General features: G+C 34.0%; 2 protein-coding genes across 8 annotated transcripts in view; one reads left to right on the top strand and one right to left on the bottom strand.

Moving 5' to 3' along the window:
- Positions 1-1,944: 1,944 nt before the first annotated feature.
- Cals (calsyntenin 1) lies at positions 1,945-15,591 on the bottom strand. Its single transcript, XM_041776617.2, has 12 exons — positions 15,432-15,591; positions 14,784-14,919; positions 14,482-14,624; positions 13,915-14,415; positions 12,555-12,662; positions 10,482-11,522; positions 10,341-10,398; positions 8,459-9,034; positions 7,855-7,938; positions 7,665-7,795; positions 3,336-3,459; positions 1,945-3,254 (listed from the first exon to the last, which is right to left on the bottom strand). The coding sequence occupies exons 2-12, from the start codon at positions 14,896-14,898 to the stop codon at positions 3,187-3,189; spliced, it is 2,949 nt and encodes a 982-aa protein (XP_041632551.1). The 5' UTR covers positions 14,899-14,919; positions 15,432-15,591; the 3' UTR covers positions 1,945-3,186.
- Positions 14,567-20,748, top strand: part of LOC108071560 (glutamate receptor ionotropic, kainate 2) — a 50,263-nt gene continuing 44,081 nt past the window's right edge. For 5 of the 7 annotated variants that reach the window (XM_070287685.1, XM_070287683.1, XM_070287684.1 and 2 more), the window contains exons 1-3: positions 18,321-18,459; positions 18,525-18,657; positions 18,726-19,139. In XM_070287685.1, the coding sequence (XP_070143786.1) occupies positions 18,588-18,657; positions 18,726-19,139 (484 nt within the window). In that variant the 5' untranslated portion in view covers positions 18,321-18,459; positions 18,525-18,587. Of the gene's footprint in view, positions 14,675-15,291; positions 15,310-18,320; positions 18,460-18,524; positions 18,658-18,725; positions 19,140-20,748 lie in introns of those variants that run through there. The other 2 variants (XM_070287682.1, XM_041776612.2) reach the window with 2 other exon arrangements.

Raw genomic sequence — 20,748 nt, forward strand, 5'->3', positions numbered from 1 at the left:
GTCGGTTGGTGTTCAATGCATGAGAATCACAAAGTTTAAAGCGCTCTCCTAAAAAATGACATTTTGAAAATCGGTATACACGATAACTCAAAATCTACTGATCCAATCAGTTTGAAATTTGGAACATAACTTCTTTTTTTTTTAATTTTAATTTTCTTATATTTTTTATTTAACAAATTAACCAATTTTTTGAGTCAAAAATCAGGGTTTTGACTTCAAATTTTGATAAAAAATCGGGAAAAAATTTTAAAAATAAAAACGCTTCATGAATACCTCGGGTCACTTATCCTTTACCGAATGAGGCATAATTTTTGTAGATCGGATGATTTTGTGGACAGTTAGGATGTACACCGCAAATCAACTTTTTTTGGAGGCGACTCGGAAGATTCCCTATAACTCCTCTACCTCTACATATTTTTTAATACAAAATTTATCAAAAACTATTCAAATGTTGTGTTATTATATGGTTTTTAATTCATTAACTAAACTTTAGCCATTTCGCCATAATAAATGTTTGAAAAGTGGCCCGTATTGCACCGAATTAACCTTACTTATGCATATCTCCGATCGTTATGAATTTGTGAGAGTATTCTCAACAGTACATACTTTAAGAATATGCAATAAAAAAATCGATTTTTTCGACTATCACAACTGTATATAACCCCTTAACTTAAAATTTACTGGATCAATCGGTTTAAAATTTGTTCTTACAGTGTGTGAGAACGACAACCGCCCATCTCGGACAATGATGCGAGTCGTCTCTGAACTTGCAGTTTTGGATTTAATTGAAGCGGTTATTCAAGGAATTGGGTATGTCGACGGTCGAGTTTTGCAATCGATAGGTGTTATCAGTATTGTAAGTGGAATTTAGTATCTTATGAAAGGGAAAGGAAACGTAAGGTTGAACCGGACTACCCTCGTGAGGCCACATATGGGCCAAGATGGCCTCTAGTTGTCCGAATGTTTGTGTATGAAGCTAATTCCCACTAACAGTTTGCACTGTTTCCGTGGTAGATGCAACACTTAGTGGCTGAGTCAGGCTGTTGAGTTTCTTCTCCATATGTTTTTTGCTCAGGCGTCTAACCGTCTCTCTAACACGCATTTTGAGCGTTTTTAAGGAATCATGCGTGATTTAAATTCTCTCACTTCCCAGCCTGACGCCTTCCTTTGCAAGTTCGTCCGCGGTATCGTTGCCATCGATACATGGACGAGCTTGCATGGTGGCTGCACTGACTCATGAAGGTATCTAGTGTCTCCCTGCTCGCTAGTACGTGTATGGAACTGACGATTGCACTGAAGACCGTTTCATGTGGACGGTATATGCTCTGCAGCTTTCCTGATGGCGAATATCTCTGCAAATCCTGGGTGTCAAGTAATACTGATTTCTCTACCAATTAAACTGTGCCCAAAACAATATTTTTCCAATTGGTCAAAACGATTTCTCGAAAACGACTTTACAAACTGTCCTGAAGTTTATAGAAAATGTTCAGCATACAAGCGGCCATCGCATGAAGAAGTATCTTTTGGATAGGTCAAGTAGTATTTTTTTGGTACACTGCAAAATAGACAAAAAATCAGTGGATGTTTAGGGGATCGACTCCAATTATGGTTTCGAGAGCCTTTGTACGGGTTGACCCCAGCGCCCCTGATATACAAAGCAGTGCCTGCCGCTGAATTCTCCTCATAAGCTTGTTGCACATTTCATACAGCAGACGCACCAACGAAATGTAGATCCTCTTCTGAGTCTGTATCGATTATGACCTGCTTCCATCATAACGCGCAGGGAGGATTATTATCCACCTTCCACCGACGTTTTGGGTGACCCGTTACCCTTTGTCCGGGATAATACAGTTTCCATTGCCCAGTCTCTGGAGGATTTTCTACCATATTCCTTTATTATTGTATTTCTTTAAGAATCGCCCGAATGGAAAAGCACCTTTTTTAAACACCAAAATCAATTTTTTATTTAACCAATAACAATTTACAAAATTAGAACTCTAGTCTCAGTATCTTTAGAGTCGTACAAGTGGGCATTGAAATGAAATATGGGGGCTAATAATAAAACAAGATAAATAATTTAAAAATTAATCATAGCTTCATTTTAAAATTAAATTGTTGCATACCCTCGCCGTTTTATGAATAATCTAGTTGGCTTGATTGTTCCGATATGGGAACATTCTTTATAAACATTTCCGTTAAGCTGTCATTCCAAGCGCTGACCTACTTTTGTTTTTACATACATCTCTTTTACTACAAGGATATACCAATTGAGGTGTCAACAAATAATAAACATCAAATATGATAACTTTTTTTTTGAAATTATTATTTTTTTTATTTTCTTTTAGAACAAATATTTATTAGTATTTAACTGTTTAAAGCAAAATAAAAAAAAATTTTTTACACATTATATCGATATGTTGTCTTAATCTATTTTTTTTAATTTTTATAAAATTATAAATTAGAAATCAAAAACTACAGCTTTCTTTTCTCTTAATTGATAGTGGGCTATTTTCGATTCCCTTTTGAAATATATTGGTTTTATTAATTAAATATAAAGCTTAAATTATTGGGACGGAGAAATCTCCTTCTATGCAATAAAGCGGTAGAATGCAGTTGTTGTGAGTTTTTTTTATCAGACATGTTCAGACATGTTTGTGCATGTGAGAGAGAAGGAAAGAATAAACGAATCAAGGTCTTATGCACGTATATTATTTTGTTTCTACGATTCTTTTATTATGATTCTAGCGATTTTCGGTTATTCATACATATATAATAGTAATTGTACTATACCTTAGCTATTATTTTGTGTGTGCGGCGCTAAGTATGACCATGTATATATGCCAATTAGGACACACTGTGTCTGGCCACATTGTATATCCTAGTAGGCCCTGTTACGATTTTATGGTGTACATATGTAGGTATGTATATGGCGCAATTGCCGCACTGACTTAGTTTTTACAATCCATACATAATTGCAAACGAAAGAATTAATACATAACTATATAAATGCGCGTCTTTACAGTTTATATATATATGTATTTGCATGCATAACTGATTTAACTGTTTGTTATTGTTGTTGCGGAATAACTTGTAAAATTATTGGTTTTAATATTTGTTTTTAAAAGTACATTTACATTTATTTTTAAAGTTCCATTTTGTGTGTGTGAGAAAAGATTTCGATACAATTTACTGTTGAAAAATATTGCTATTATCCCATTCAAGCTGATTTATGTGAGCAAAGCCATCCTTTAAAACTTTCAAGTAAAAGGAATTTAAAATATAAATATATATTAATATATATAAATACTAAAAATAAATTATTATTTACTACTCACTTTCTTCATCTTCCGAGTCGGAATTTTCTGACTCTGAACTATTTTCAGATCCAGCATCGTTTTGCATTGGGTTTATAGTTATAGTCAACGCAGAGTCATCCCAAATTAAGCCATCATCGACAATCTATAAATAAATAGTAAAGTTTTTAATACTACATAAATACACTTTATTTTTGTTCAATAATATGCGAGGCAACATTTTTTACTTTTCAAAAATATCATAATACCGCAGATCGGCAAGAAAACCACTTGGACTAAACACCAATAATGGGATATACATACATACAGCTGTGTTCACTGAAATAGCAGTGCGACAGAGGAACAACTTCAAAACGTTTTTTTGTACATATTCCTTTTTGCTAGCTGATTTATTGCACATTGTTTTTGTAAAATGGAACATAAAGATAAGAATCGAGAAAAAATTTCGTTAGATTTGCTCTATTTTTAAGTTTTATTGATATTTTTCACATATGCAGCTCGTTTTGGCCGATCACTGAAATAGCAGTTTTTAATTTTCTTTCGAAAAAAGTGCCGAAATTTCTATTAATTTTGTAAAAAATGAGTTTAATTACGGTCGTTATTATAGTTTATACTATAATACACCTTTACAACGCAAAAAAAAATTATTTTAGTGGACGCAGGACCTCACTGCTCCATGAGAGAAAGGTATCAGATAACTTAGCCTAGAAAGAAGGGCAAAACATGTAAAGAGTCTTCAAATCTTTCGAATTGTTCTTTTAAAATAGTTTATAAGTCATAAAATATGAACCGAACCCAAAAAAACCGAGGTACGATTCGCAAAACCACAATTGTACAGGCTCGACGCGTACTTCGCTTCAGCAAAGCTCGTCCTTTTGCATCCTCTAGGGATATATGAGCGGGAATTGGCATGGGAATCAATCATGGGACCATTCGCCGGGGACTTATTGAATAAATTTTAGATTCGCGAAGTCCATGGAAAATGCCACTGCATGGTTAAAGGCATGTCAAGGCCAGATTGGAGTTCGCCAATAGCCACTTGAACTGCCACTATTCAAATGGCGTAAGATCCTTTGAACAAATGACTCCAAACTGGTTTTATTTGGTGAAATAGGACAAGACAATATGTCCGTCGACCTCCAAATACATAGTACCCCCCAAACCATACGCTGGAGACAGTAAAACACGGTGGCCTAAAAATCATGGTATGGGTATACTTTCCATACAACGTTGTAGGTCCCGTATATATGATCGGTGGGATCAAAGACCATTATGTTTATGTCCAAATATTAAAAACTGTCTTGCAGCCGTATCCTGATGAAAATATGCCATTAATTTGGACATTTCTGCAGGACAGTGACCCTAATCATACCAGCAAGGTGGCCAAGGAGTGGGTTCTTAATGAAAAAGTGGATGCAATGCCATGGCCTGCACAGTCCCCGGATATAAATCCGATCGAAAACTTATGAGGGACATCAAGGGCTACGTATTAAAGGAGTTTCCGACTTCTAAGCCGCAGCTTTGGCAATTTGTGCAGGAGGAATGAGGCCATATTCCCCTCAAGCGTTGCTAAGACTTGGTGGACTCCTTGCCACCCAGGTATGAGGCTATGATAGCTTCTAAAGGCTATTTAACAAAATATTAGATCATAGTCAATTAGAATTTAAGAAGAAATAGGTGTCTTATACGATATTTTTAAATTTATGTAGAATTTTAGTTTTTCACTGCTATTTCAATGATCGGCATAATATAGACCTTTTTTATTGTTATTAGATATATCTTCTATTAGGTTTATGTTACCTAAATTAAATGATTGTGGTATTGTTAATAATTAAATACACTAAGCCTTTATGAAAAAAAATTTATGAAAATAGTGTTTGTAATAGTATTTTCCAATCTTAAACGTGCAGGTCGTGCGGCACTGCTATTTCCGTGAACACAGCTGTACATATATATGTAGTACATACATATATACGATATATTTGTAGAAAAATATTAAAACTTTGCTGTTTTTCAACATTTTTGCACCATTTTTTAGGTATGGCCATTTTATATTGTTTAAGAATTTTGGTAAAAATTTTATGAAAATCGGACGACTATATGATATAGCTGCCATAGGAACGGTCGAGAAATAAATAGGAAAAAAAATTATAGTTTCGTTGTTTTTCAACGTATGTTTATCTACTCTGAGATATAAGCTTTTTTTTATTATTCTAGAATTATGGTATAAATTTCATAAAAATCGGACAACTATACCATATAGCTGCCATATAAACCGATCGGTAGATGTAGAGAAAATGTAAAACTGGGAATGTAAAACTGTAACTGTCAAACTGTAGACATAATAAGTATAGGTAAAATGTAATGAAACTCTGTTTTGTGAGTGTTTTCAGCATTTAAATCTATAATATAAACCTCAAAACCAATCTGCAAGGGTATACAAACTTCGGCGTGCCGAAGTTAGCTTCCTTTCTTGTTCTCCCATGAAAAACATCTGAGGACATCACAAGACATTCTCTCTCTCTGAAAAACATCACGGGACATTCTCTCGCTCTCTCTTTCTCGCTCTCTCTCTGTTTCTCTCTCTCTCTCTCTCTCTCTTTCTCGCTCTCTCTCTCTCTCTTTGAAAAACATTTCGGGACATAATTCTTTTTATAACAATAACTAGAATGCATTATGATTAGTGGTCATATGCGTTCAGCAGAATAATAGTAAGAAATGTATAAGAGATCAGTGTTGATCTGAAATGTGCACATAGGACTGTAAAGGATCCACGCAGTTCAAAGGATGTTTACCATAAGTAGTAGGATTCTAGTGGAATACGACGGTAAGGCGAGAAGTAAAAAGTTCCCATTCGATGCCTTTACTGCCAAACGCAAGATTCATATTCTAAGATGGGACGAACTAAAAAAATATATAGGGACTTCGCCCACCAAGCAAAATTTGACGTCATCCGCGTACATAAGAACTCTTAAGTTAGTCAGAAAAATGTAATGTAATGTAGTTATAATGAAAGCCAATTATAATGAAAGATGTGAACTCCAAAGGTTTTAGTTTTGATCTTTGTTTAATAACACCATCTTGACACGTAGAAAAAACTGGAAGGTGCTGGAAATATGGTGTAATGACATTGAATGGCTAACAAGATCTAAAAGAAGAGAGCTTTGGTTTAAACTAGTACTAAACATTTAGTTCGATTTGGGCATGAGGAAAAAATTCTGACTTGAAATAGGCATTGCCTGATCATTATATACGGTTGTATTTTCAAAGGAAGCGATTAAGAAAAGGTCATGCCTTTAGTTTTAATAAAATTACTAAACTGATTCCGGTACTGAGAGAGCTAGACCCTGCACCGAGTAAAATAGTTTTTGTAACACTGCGGGTTTAGCACAGTAAGGCCGATAAGTAGCTGGCTAGGGCAGACTGAGAACCAGTGCGCTTCAGTTTAACATACAAAGTAGATTTTTATAACCTTGCAGGGTATTATAATTTCAGTTTTAAGAAAAAAAATTATAACTTGGCTGTTTTTCTACATATTTTAATAATTTTTGAGATATGGCCATTTTGTAGTATTTTTAAAATTTCGGTTTTAATTTAATTAAAATCGGACGACTATATCTTATAGCTGCCACAGGAACGATCGGGAAATTAATAGAAAAAAAATTATAACTTCGTTGTTTTTCAACGTGTTTTCATATACTCTGAGATATGAGCTTTTATTATTATTTCAGAATTTTTGTATAAATTTCATAAAAATCGGACAACTATATCATATAGCTGCCATAGATACGATCGATACATGTAAAGAAAATGTAAAGCTGGGAATGTAAAACTGTAACTGTCAAACTGTAAAAATAATAAGTATAGGTACAATGTTGAGTTTTCAGCATTTTATTTATGCTATGTATAAATATACAACTTTTAAATATTTTCTTTTATTTTTTTAAAATTATTTAACCAGAATGGTTCGATTCTCAATGATCCAATAGCAATCTAGCAATCTGCAAGGGTATAAAACTTCGGCGTGCCGAAGTTAGCTTCTTTTCTTGTTTATTTTTGAGGCTACTCAAATCTTTGGGAAACCAAGGAGTTTTATGTAGGGTTGATGGATAGTATGACGAAACACATTGAATAAAAAATAAATTAATGGCACTATGAAAAATAGTTGGACCAATTAAATTCAGATATAAAATTATGTAGCCGTTCAACGTAAGCCTTACAAAAAACAGGGGATTTTCTTGGTTGGACTGTCAGATAAATTCTGTAAATCAGTCTCAATGGCAAGGGTCACATCGAAAGTAGGATAATTTGCATCTTCACTTGCAAGGAAAATGTATGTAAAATACTTACCTTCGGACTGGGCTGGTGACGATCAGAGTATTTTTGGTTATTTTTCAAACGCGCGATCGAAACCCCACACAAAAGTACAGCCAAAAAGACACTAACAAGTATTATGAGCATCGTTAGATGAGAGCCTTCAGCTAAAAGAAAACAATTTAAACCTTGGAAAGTTTTATATTTATAGACTACATCAGCTTACCTCTATGTACGAATGAGTGAACATGAGACTTCGGTTCTTGGACATCGTTCGTATGTAATAGGGAATATGAGTAAACCTTGGAATCTGAAGAGATAAAAATATACATAAATAAAAAAATGAAATGAGCTAGAAAATGTTCTACACAACAAAAATTCTTGCTGGTAAATTCAACCAATCCTGGAGCTCACTCTGACAGACTGTTTAAGATACATAATTATTACATTACGTGATTTAACTATTCTTCAGTGGATTTTATCCACAATCTGCAGTTAAAATTCACAAACCTACAAAAATAAAGTAACATACTATTTTACTATTAATTACATTGGCCGAAAACATTTTAGAACCAAGAACTGAAATATATATTTCCGATGGATTTTAATGCTCTGAACTGTTGTAGTAATACAACAACAAAAATAATATTGTATTGGTACGATTTGCAACAGTCACTTAATGTCAGGCATGTTAGAACCAGTTTGATATTGTGTGATATTGGTTGATTCAACCCTAAGTATTTTTTTTTGTATTTGTATAAAGGCACGACTTTTAGATCGATATCTTTCAAATGCTCTGTAAAGTAACATTTTTCACAGTCGAAACCCACCTGTCTGTTGATTATTGTCACTGTCACTGTTCAGACCATTATTAAGGTGGTAAGAGTTTTCAATATTGTTATTACCAATAGTATTCTGGTTAGTTAAAGGCAAAGAAGATGATTGCAGACTGGTCGTTGACCTAAACAGAGTTTGTTTTGGATGCAATACAGTGAGTGTTAGTGTATATTCCGCGCGTTTAAATTGCGAGCTAAGCTGGGCACATGACAGCTTAAATACTCGATTCAGATAATAAGCCGGCTTTTTATTACTATATATGAGGGATCGTAGGACGTTTAGGTAGCTTTGAATGGTGTCCTTGCCCAGCATTTCAACGCCATCTTTATTAATGTTCGTTTTAATATCCATTGTTGAGGAAAGCGACTCATCGCCATCAATTTGTATATCTTCATGATCCGGATTTAAGGAGGGAAATACCACAACGCTACACGAGTCCAGATTTTGAATAACATTTGGTCCATTTTCAGTTATTTCTCTCTTTCTGGGCAGTGTTTCGATGAAGATTTTGTCCAAAATGTGTACACCTAGCTTTATTTCCTGATACGATACCAATTTATTTGATGTTCCTTTAAAGAAATATATTTATTATTTTAGTATTAAAAACAATATATCGATAAAAATAAAGTTTCACACAGTATTTAGAACTGAAAATATCGATAGTTGGGCCTTATTAGTGCTGGAAACAAATCAATGGTCTGTAATTTGATTTTTTCTAAAAAAAATCGACGAGGAAATCGATTTTAATCGAAAACGAAAAGAATTTTAATCGTTAATATGACATTTATAAAATTAAACATTGGTGCTTGCACCCGTACTAAGTGGGTTAGGAATAAAGGTAAAAAGTTTAGGAAGTGATTGTCTGTGATTTGATTTTTTCTAAAAAATTCGACGAGGAAATCGAGTATAATAGAAAACGATAACAATTTTAATTATAGTTGTGGTTTTTGGCGACCTTTCCTTGGTTTATATGTTGTTAAGCCGGCTTGAGGTCAGGGAGGGGGGTGGAGTATCAACATAAATAAAAAGCTTTTTATTCAGTTTGGTGCGATATATTTCGGTTGAACTAACGTCAACCGTCTTCAGGGCAACTATAACAATGTTAAACAATTAATCTACATAAAATTTACAATAAAAAACATAACTTTTTTGACCTACATTATTTTACACGTCAGCTCTGTTCGACGTGGAGTTTTGTACTGTTTTTCTTCTAATTCTTCCACCCTCCCTGACCTCAAGCCGGCTCAACAACATATAATTTTAATTATATTGAAAATCCATCATATATTCATAATTATATGGTTCTTTGCATTTTATCTATTCATTTTAGTTTTTAACAGTGAGCTTTTTGGTGTTCTTCACCTTTTGAATGACATCGTTAATATGACATTTACTAGGTCGACCATTAGAATCCAAAATACCAAATTCCGGAAATCGGGATTCCGAAAATAGACAAATTATAATAAAAATACTGAATCAAAAATGTTAATATTTGTACTTTACTTCTTTACATATGTTTACATCTTTTTCGACTAAATCGATTCTAAAAATGTATATGGATTTATCGTATAATTGAAAACAATCGATTAATCGATTATAGAATCGATTTTATTTTCAGCTCAATGCTTTTTTGTACCCATAAAGGGTATTGAAAGGAATTTTAGTCAGAAGTTTGCAATGTAGTAATGGATCGTTTCTGACCCTATTAAGTAGAGTCGACCTAGCGATGTCCGTCTGGACATTTGTCTGCCTGCCCGTCTATCCGTTTCTACAAAAACTAGTATATATGTCGAAACGGTCCGGATCGGACGATTAGATCTAATAGCTGTTATAAAAAGATCGAAAAATGTGTATAACAACATTTGTTTCACTTACCAGATATTAATATTTTGGACGAATCTAAAGTCAAATCTTGATCAGGTGAGCTATCCAGCTGCATGAATTCAAAAAAAAAAAAAATAAAGTTCATTTTTAATTAAGTTTAATTTTACTTTGAGAAAAAACTTTTTTAGTTACCGATAACGATGTGGAGCCAACATCGATATCTAGACCGATCGCGGCTGTGGGCTTATTGACCATTATATATGTCTCGATTGGCGGCAAACGAAGCGAATAACTTTGATTATTACAAGCCAATTCCGTGCGAACTTCAATATTACGTCGTCCTATGGTTGGGTTTTTTTTTACATTAATATATTGAATTTTATGCATTAATTGCTCAATTTCATGTTTCGTTTTGGCCTCAATGGATATTTCGTTCATCTGTCCGTTGGACTGGATATCATTTTTATTATTTTCTTTCGGTGATAGTAAATGCTCCGCACAAAAAGTTCCACATTTAATATCTTCTGGTGTGAGAAATCCATTGAGAGTTACCTTGACCTTGGAAATGTCACCATTAAAGCCATGTTTTAGGCGATTTTCTAAACTCTGATAACAAGCACCGATGGCCAATGAGGTGTTCACACCATGGGCGGCATGAAGTGGCCAGTCATCTATTACCTCCGGATTACTGTGACGATCCTCAATAGAATTCTCAAATCGTACACCATCAATGAAGAGTTCCACTTTCGATAAATCTTCGACATTTACTACGTAATGATGCCATTCGTTATCACAAACTTCTGGGATTTTCCATCTCCACTCCGCTGGACTGAAGATATTCAGATCGCCTTCATTAAAGTTTTTCCGCAATAATAGAATTAATCGACAATTTCGAACAAATAAAGCCATATGATGCCTATTCATTTTGTGGTCGTCAGCACTGCACAAAATATGTTCCTTGACATGTTTATTTTCTGAACTTGACCCCTGAATATTGTGATGTCGAAACACTGTCAATATACTGAACGGATGCGTTGAAAAGTCATAATGGTCGATAACTGTATCGGGTATTACTACCCCAGTGGAGCCATCGAAATGAAATATGGGTTCCACACCTTCATCGAAATTCAACACTTTTGTCCATTCAGCTTTGCGGGGTAAGAGGTCCTTCATTAGCTGTTGCGAAGTGCAATTTGATATTTCCCGATCGCATCCAAATGAGATGTGTTTGGTCTGGAAATATATTAAAGTTGCTAATGAGGCATTTTAAATACAACCAGAAAATAAAAAGACATTCTTGAGATCAACACGAAAGTTTTCTCGATTTACATTTATTCTTCTTCTTGGTCAGTAGAACTACTGGTTTACTGCTTGCACACCTACTAAGTGGGTTAGGATTAAAGTTAACAAGTTTAGGAAGTACTTTGCTAGGAAAGATAAAATGATTAGGGGTCTACTTGAATAAGAGGGTTAATTTAGTCTGCATTCAAAGTCAAGTTAAGTATCTATGCGGATGCCCAAATAATGAACTAGAGTAATTCTTTCCAACAGCAGTTCAGCGTAAAGGTCGAAAGCTAGAGAACGACACAGCACCATTTTTGAAAATTATTAAGATCTGTCAGTAAATCGGACTGTCAAGTTTGACATACATACATAGCATACATAATTACTCTGGAGTTAGTGAGAACTATCGGCAGGTCGTTAATAAATAAAGTAAACAATAACGAACAACACGCCAGAGATAATCCGAAGAACATTAGACAAGTTATATTTTTACAGGACCTTTTGTGTCCTTCCACTCAGATAACATGAGATCCATCTAAGAAGATCCACCTGAACTCCCGTTAAATCGAGTTTCCAAACAGGAGAGAATGATAAACTTAGTCCCAGAGTGCTAAAATCAGGGTTTTCCAAATAAATTGGAAGTTCTGACATTGCAGAAACATGTAAAAACAAGAAAGGAAGCTAACTTCGGCACGCCGAAGTTTGTATACCCTTGCAGATATTATTTCATTACATTTTACCTATACTTATTATGTTTACAGTTTGACAGTTACAGTTTTACATTCACACCTTTACATTTTCTCTACATCTACCGATCGCTCCTATGGCAGCTATATGGCGTCCTAAATTTGCTTACTTATTTGTTTGAAGTAAATTTTTATTTAGAAAACACTGAATCATTTTTTTTGCGAACATTAAATTTTATTTTACACTCTGGTTTCTTACTTTATGGTATAAGCATACATAACATAAAATGCTTACCTTAAGAGATATCGATGCACGAATATTCAAGTCCTGATTGCTACACGCAGCATCACACAAGTCCAGGCGGGCATTTGGAAATAATTGGAGGCTTTCCGTGCTCCCTGACTATAATTAATAAGGGGTAGCTACTGTTAGAAAGCAATTAAATTTGAAGTATGTTTAAAAATAATTAAACATAATTAATACGTATTAAAATATACCTAGAACCTAAAAATTAAAAAATGTTTGATCAAAGGTAATTATTACGAAATTAGAAATGAGGGTAGCTATGCGGTGATTATACAATAATATGAAACAAATGAACCCGTGATTTACAGTTGAGTTTTATTTTGAGTAACATAATGAAAAATAATTAATAATCATTATTTTTGAAATTTATTTTTTTAATGGTGATTTAAAAAAACAAAATCTAAATATAATCATTACTTTTATAATATAACCTATAATGATTACGGTCTCTGATGGAAACACGTGGCAGTGATACCTTTTGATCATTTCCTTTTATTTCTTTGATCACACTGGTTCCCTAACGAAATATTTATTGTGTACGCCATTGTTTTTTTTTTTTTTTTGATTGGTTTACAGTGCAGTTACAGAACACGAACTGCGATTTCGGAGATTCTATATTACAAAAACAGAATCACTGTGGATTGAAGCACACGGGGACAATGGCTCATGACTCCGACGCTGGAGGTTGTTTTTTGAGGGTACCGTAAGGCTTATTGAAACGGCATAATATAATTTTCCAAAAGCGGATTAGATCAGAAGAAATGATAGTGAAAGAGCGAAAATGTGCATTTTAAAAATTTAAGTTGTTCGGGATCGGGGGCGAGCACATATCTTATTGATTTTTGATCAGTATGAACAGCCGAGTAGATCTAGGTATGCTTCTTACTATGCAAACTGTTGTCTCAATTTTTTAGCTATGTGTATAAATCAACATTTGCAGATTGTCATCTTTGGATTGCAGCTAGTATACATATATGTTATATATAAATAAATATATTATATATATATATATATATATATATATATATATATATATATAAGAATAATTTTCTGATCATTTTTATGGCAGTCATCAAATATATATTTATATATTTTTTTTATTTTTCAATGTATTTTCATCTTTTATATATTTAAATTTTAGATAAAGTCCTTAAAAAGGTTCAGAGAAAATATTAAAGCCACAAAACGTTCGTCAACATGGATCCTATCAATGTTACATTGATTTTTTTTTTCACTAATAATAGTTGCCGAGAGTTTTTGGCTTAACTTTAAGGGCACATGAACTTCAGCTTGCAGAAGTATTTTTTCTGTCTTGTGTTGATGAATATATGTATGTATGTATATGTACCGTATAATCGATGCGTTCCGGCATTCCCAAGAACTTTGCTTCGCACACACGACGAACTTTAATGCTGACCATAATCGCCGCAGACTCCTTCATCGCACAATCATAGGCCACAACCGACAATATGTGATTATGCGATGCTCGATGAGATAGCGGTTCAGTGTTTTTTATCGATCCTTCGTTATCGATCGCGAATGGTTCATCGTTGTTGAGTATTTCATATTTGCAAACATCTCCAAAAAGTGGAGTGCAATCCTTGTCCGTTGCCTCGACCCTCAAGATTTCATTGTACAGACGTCCCTCGTCGACTTCCGTTACGTAAGATGGCTCTAGGAAGGTCGGAGCATACTCATTAATATCAATTACAGTGATATGAACATTCGCCGTATTTGATGGCGTGCCATCGCAATATATTGCAACGATTTCAAAATGGTAACTTTTACGCTTTTCACAATTTAATGTACGACGTGCCTTCAAAATTCCCAAGTTATTAACCAATTCAATCTAAAATTGGAATTGTAAATTAATATTATTGAGAGTGTGATATAAAATTTCGGGAGGTAAACTTACTTCAAATGGTATCTCATGATATGGTTTTTTAAGAATGTGAAAGTTGCAAATCTTTTCTTCGTCAACTTTGATCAATGGCGTTATTTCCACAAAGGTCTCGTTTTCCCGAATCAAGCCATGATACGATTTTTCTAATATGATTTCTGTAAAGATATGATATATATCAACGAATTTTTAAATATTCAGGTGACTGGTGAGTACTATCACCTCATCATTTAACGTAAACGTATAATTTTAATTAAACAATTAATTATTCAACGGTTTTAGGACATACACGTTTTCAATAACTAACAATAACTAACCTTTTTGTGTTAAATATTCATCCTCATTTTCACTGGATGTAACAACTGCAGCTGTGAATGTTGCTGATAATATTACTGCAAGGTATATGGTACCCAAGTGGTTGTGTCTTGTCATGATTATAAATAGTGCTTGGATCTGGAAATACAAAATGATTACTCGTCATATTGAATTTTAAGTAAACTAAAGATAAATTAAGGAAGTTAAAACACTATATTAATTTGTTTATAAATATACATTAAAAAAAAATTACCGAATTTGTACACTTAAAAACTCACTTAATCTTCAGAAGTCAAAAACTATTTTTTGTCTTCGCTTATACATATGTATCTATTTGTATAAATGCATTCAAATAGCTGGACATGGATTTATGTATATGTATGTCTCTAAGCATGTTTGTACATATGTGTTTGTATCCATCAGATACACACATTTTGTAGAGGATTTCTTCTTACCGTTCGGGCTCTGGTTTTTCTAAACAAATAAAAGCAACCGATGACTATTAACAAATTTGTCGGTTTAATAAAGGTATTATCCTTAATTTCAATCAATATTAATCCACTTTTCCCAACAGTAAAATAAACAAATATAAGTTCATTTTATTTCTCTTACAAAATTACTACTGAAAAATCAATAATACACTTTCTTACGTATTTTTGTCAGCAAATATTTCGTAGAGCGTCTTGTGAAACGCATAAAAGGGTAAGGTTAACACCAAGTTTAAAATTTAGATTTTATCAATATCCTGGTAATGTTTATCCGACATATTTGTGTGATATATATACTTATGTCTTCGACAAAAAATAACTGTTGAAATTGACTAAAAAATACCAACAAACCAGGGCTGCACATTCACAGTCTCGAGATTTAAAATCTGTATATATAGAAAAGTCACCCGGCTCTAGCAAAAGTCTCCGATATTAATTTATTTACACGTATTTTTGAGCAACCTTTTTAGGTATTATTATATTATTATATGGTATTCGGCATCGATGTTTTTTTGATATATTGTATTATATAAGGTTTTATGGTTTTAAAAAAAAAGTTTTCTTAGTAAAAGCATCACGAACTCATTAAAATGCTGTCATACATATAAAATCTCGTGCTTCCTTTGGTTGCCCTTTCAATAATACTGTCTTCCCACACAGAGCATTTGTGAGGCACGGTTGGGATTTAAAAAAAAAGTGAAACTCGTGTTCCCACAGAGCTGCGTTAAAGCGCATCCGCCATCCGAACAGCTGATCGATCAGCTGTGGCTCATGAAAACGTAAACAAAGGCTGTCGAATTGGTTGCAAAATTTAAATGGAGCATTTACCAACTATTTTGGCTGTTGTACAATCGCAAAAGCACAGATTGCGTCAGATTTTATCCGCACTAAATTTAAATGAATTATTGATAAGGAATTTTAGTTTCTCTAATGATTTCTTTCTAACAAAGAGCAAATGCCCCGAAGAGTCTCTATAGGTAGTATAGGCATAAAAAATCTTTAAAATAAGGTAGAGGCAGGCGGTTTATATTAAATAGTAACAATTGGGGACATATTGGGGCAAGAATATACAGAAAAACACCAACAATTATTTTGGGCATGTTTGTAGCTTTGGCGCCACATTTTAAATTTCATTTTTCAATTGTTTCTCGCCAAGTGTGTATACATGTTGGTCAAATTTGCACTGTTATAGGGTCTTCCCACACACCATCCAAGAGCGTCCACTGCCCATAAGGCTTTGCCGTTCCGAAATTTCCCACTTGGACCGCCGTTAGAACGCATCTAAATCTAACCACAGTTTGTTGTCGATAGTTAGGCGATAGTTTTTCAGTGCAACTCTGATTTCTTCTTCTTAACAGTGCAAATTTGAATATCACTACGAAAGTGTATATACACTTGGCGAGAAACAAATGAGATATGGAATTTAAAATGTGGCGCCAAAGCTACAAGCATGCCCAAAATAGTTGTTGGCGTTTTTTCTGTATATTCTTGCCCCAATATGTCCCCAATTGTTACTATTTAATATAAACCGCCTGCCTCTACCTTATTTTAAAGATTTTGGATGCCTATACCACCTATAGACACTCTTCGGGGAATTTGCTCTTTGTTAGAGAAGAATCATTAGAAAAACTAAAATTCCTTGTCATTTATTCATTTAAATTTAGTGCGGATAAATTCTGACGCAATCTGTGCATTTTGCTGTTGTACAACAGCCAAAATAGTTGGTAAATGCTCCATTTCAAATTTGCAACTGCCAATTCGACAGCCCTTGTTTACGTTTTCATGAGCCACAGCTGATCGATCAGCTGTTCGGATGCTAAATGCTCTTTAATGTTGTGTGGGAACACGAGTTTCACATTTGTGAAAAATCCCAAACGTTCCTCACAAATGCGCTGTGGGGGAAGACAGTATTATATTAAATTGTAGCCATTTGGAAAATTTTGGGAAAAAGATATACCGAAAAACATTGACGCTTTGGCGCCTGCCTTATTTTAATTGTTCCCTGTCATTTTTGTAGTAATGTCAAAATTTTGTAATGATAATACTGTCTTCCCACACAGCGCATTTGTGAGGAACGTTTGGGATTTTTCACAAATGTGAAACTCGTGTTCCCACACAACATTAAAGCGCATTTAGCATCCGAGCAGCTGATCGATCAGCTGTGGCTCATGAAAACGTAAACAAAGGCTGTCGAATTGGCAGTTGCAAATTTGAAATGGAGCATTTACCAACTATTTTGGCTGTTGTAGAACAGCAAAAGGCACAGATTGCGTCAGAATTTATCCGCAATAAATTTAAATGAATTAAATGACAAGGAATTTTAGTTTTTCTAATGATTTTTCTCTAACAAAGAGCAAATTCCCCGAAGAGTGTCTATAGGTGGTATAGGCATCCAAAATCTTTAAAATAAGGTAGAGGTAGGCGGTTTATATTAAATAGTAACAATTGGGGACATATTGGGGCAAGAATTTACAGAAAAAACGCCAACATCTATTTTGGGCATGCTTGTAGCTTTGGCGCCACGTTTTAAATTCCATATCTCATTTGTTTCTCGCCAAGTTTGTTTACATTTTCGTGGTGAATGGTCAAATTAAGAAGAAGAATCAGAGTTGCACCGAAAAACTATCGCCTAACTATCGCCAAACAAACCGGCGTTAGTTCAGCATTAAAATCTAATGCTGAACTAACGCCGGGCCATTTGGGAAAATTCGGAACGGCAAAACCTTATGGAGCATTTGTTCAACGGATGCTAAATGCGCTTTAACGCTGTGTGGGAAGACCCTATAAGAAGACTTTCACTGAAAAACAATCGCAAACTATCGGCAAAAAGTCTATCAAATTTGGAGGAAAAACAAAGAGATGTTTTCTGAACGGCAAAACCATCTGTTCTGGTGGCTGGTTATCAAGCTTAGTTCTTTTGACAATGTTAAATTATAAGACATTCTATTCTGTTATACATAGGGTTATTAGAGCAAGGGAAACCACCACCACAACCTTAAAATACACTTTTTAGGCTTCATAGAAGCTTAAAGCTTTCTCTTGCTTTGGGGTTGAAAATGCACTCTTTTAAGATTTAGTGGTGTTTGCACTTTACTTGTTTACATATAATATTGTGTTATTGGAAGTGGTGGCTAAGAAATATTTTTAATATGTATATATTATAATAAATATGTACTTTCATTAAACAATGGTATATGTAATGGTTCCAAGCTGATATAACTTAGTAATATGTAATGTAATGTCTTCTCTTTATAGATACGGCGAACACGGGATACCATAAAAGAAAATTCAGAAATTGGACTGCAAAGCATTTAGACTATGTTTTTTTGCATAATTTTATCATCAATATTAGTAATTGCGAATGCGTTGCCACCCGTAATTCGTGTTGGTAAGTTTTAGAACTTATAAATTAAATAAAAACTTTAGTATATTTTATCCATAAATTGTGTTCGATAGGTGCTATTTTTACCGAAGATGAACGTGAAAGCAGTATAGAATCGGCATTCAAATACGCCATATATCGAATTAACAAGGAGAAAGCCTTGCTTCCCAAAACACAACTTGTTTATGATATTGAGTATGTGCCACGCGATGATTCCTTTAGAACGACTAAGAAAGTCTGCCGACAATTGGAGGCTGGAGTTCAAGCCATATTTGGTCCAACAGATCCCCTACTTGCCGGTCACGTGCAGTCTATATGCGAGGCTTATGATATACCCCATGTCGAAGTTCGAATTGATCTCGAATATAGTTCCAAAGAGTTTTCTGTCAATTTATATCCTGCACATAGTCTTCTAACTCTCGCTTATAGGGATGTAATGGTCTATCTAAACTGGACGAAAGTGGCTATTATATATGAAGAAGATTATGGTAAGTTGCGAAAAAAAATAATAGTACCACGGAAACACGTTTGATTTTTAATGAAAAAGTGAAAAAATTACATTAGATTATGAATTAATTGATTTCACTCTAATTATAAAACATTATATTGGGTGATGGAAAGCGTGAAATTGCAATAACAGAATAACTTGCCGATTGCGTAAATATTCTTATAAAATTAATAAAAATGCTATAATATAGAATTCGGAATCGTGGTGGGCCAAGCAATTACTTTTTATCAGTTACTGCCTGGAATGCAACAATGTCTGATACTGACCGTTTGACAAGTGAAACCGTTGTGGGCGCTTGTGCAATCACGGAATGCATAGATATGTATATGCTAAAAAACGGGACCTTTGTTTGTTGTTTGTTTTTATATCGGTGTGACAGTAGTCAGAACATACAAATAAATTCTTTCAAAACAACACCATAGTTGTCTCTTTCAAGGTTCTAGTGAATCCTCTGATTAATGAAAACTGTATTAGGGTATCATAGCGGCAGCAAGCCACCGGAACTACAAGTGCATCGGCCATACGGTACGTATTTGCTGCAATAAGAAACACCCGTGTATATTTGGCACCCGATTGATTTTTGTTTCGTTTTTCGGACACCCATAAAAAATGTATGTATACAAAGAATGACCTGCGCCCGCCCGATTTTCGTGAGCGTGTATTTTTTTTACAGTTTGTTTTTTTTTTTTTTTTTTTTTTATACCCTTGCAGGGTATTATAATTTCAGTCAGAAGTTTGCAACGCAGTGAAGGAGACGTTTCTGACCCTATAAAGTATATATATTCTTGATCAGCATCAACAGCCAAGTCGATCTAGCCATGTCCGTCTGTCCGTCTGTCCGTCTGTCCGTCCGTCTGTCCGTTTCTACGCAAACAAGTCCCTCAGTTTTAAAGCTATCTGAATGAAACTTTGCATATAGTCTTCTATATACTCTCACTGCTATATATGTCGGAACGGGCCGGATCGGACGACTATATCATATAGCTGCCATACAAATGTTCGATAAATTTTTAGAAAAAAAATTATATCTTGGCTGTTTTCTAATATTTTTGCATCATTTTTGAGATATAGCCATTCTATATTATTCCAGAATTTTGGTAAAAATTTTATGAAAATCGGACGACTATATCATATAGCTGCCATAGGAACGATCGGGAAATTAATAGGAAAAAAATATAACTTCGTTGTTTTTCAACGTATTTTCATCTACTTTGATATATGAGCTTTTGTTATTAATTCAGAATTTTGGTTTAAATTTTATGAAAATCGGTGGACTATATCTTACAGCTGCCATAGGAACGATCGGGAAATTAATAGAAATAATTATAACTTCGTTGTTTTTCAACGTATTTTCATCTACTTTGAGATATGAGCTTTTGATATTATTTCAGAATTTTAGTATAAGTTTTATGAAAATCGAACAACTATATCATATAGCTGCCATAGAAGCGATCGGTAGATGTAAAGCTCGGAATTTAAAACTTTAACTGTCAACTGTAAACATAAGTATAGGTAAAATGTAATAAAACTCTGTTTTGTGTGTGTTTTCAGCATTTAAGTCTATAATACAAACATCAAAAACAATATGC

The sequence above is a fragment of the Drosophila kikkawai genome, chromosome 4 (assembly GCF_030179895.1).
Source record: "Drosophila kikkawai strain 14028-0561.14 chromosome 4, DkikHiC1v2, whole genome shotgun sequence".
NCBI classification, from domain to species: Eukaryota; Metazoa; Arthropoda; class Insecta; order Diptera; family Drosophilidae; genus Drosophila; species Drosophila kikkawai.

Bases quoted from the DNA above. Each gene is read 5' to 3' on its own strand.
- Cals (XM_041776617.2), bottom strand. From the start codon at position 14,898: ATGACAAGACACAACCACTTGGGTACCATATACCTTGCAGTAATATTA. The intron at 9,035-10,340 runs GTAAGTGAAACA...ATTTCTTTAAAG, and splicing joins GTCCAAAATATTAATATCTG to GAACATCAAATAAATTGGTA. The intron at 7,939-8,458 runs GTGGGTTTCGAC...TTATCTCTTCAG, and splicing joins TGACAATAATCAACAGACAG to ATTCCAAGGTTTACTCATAT.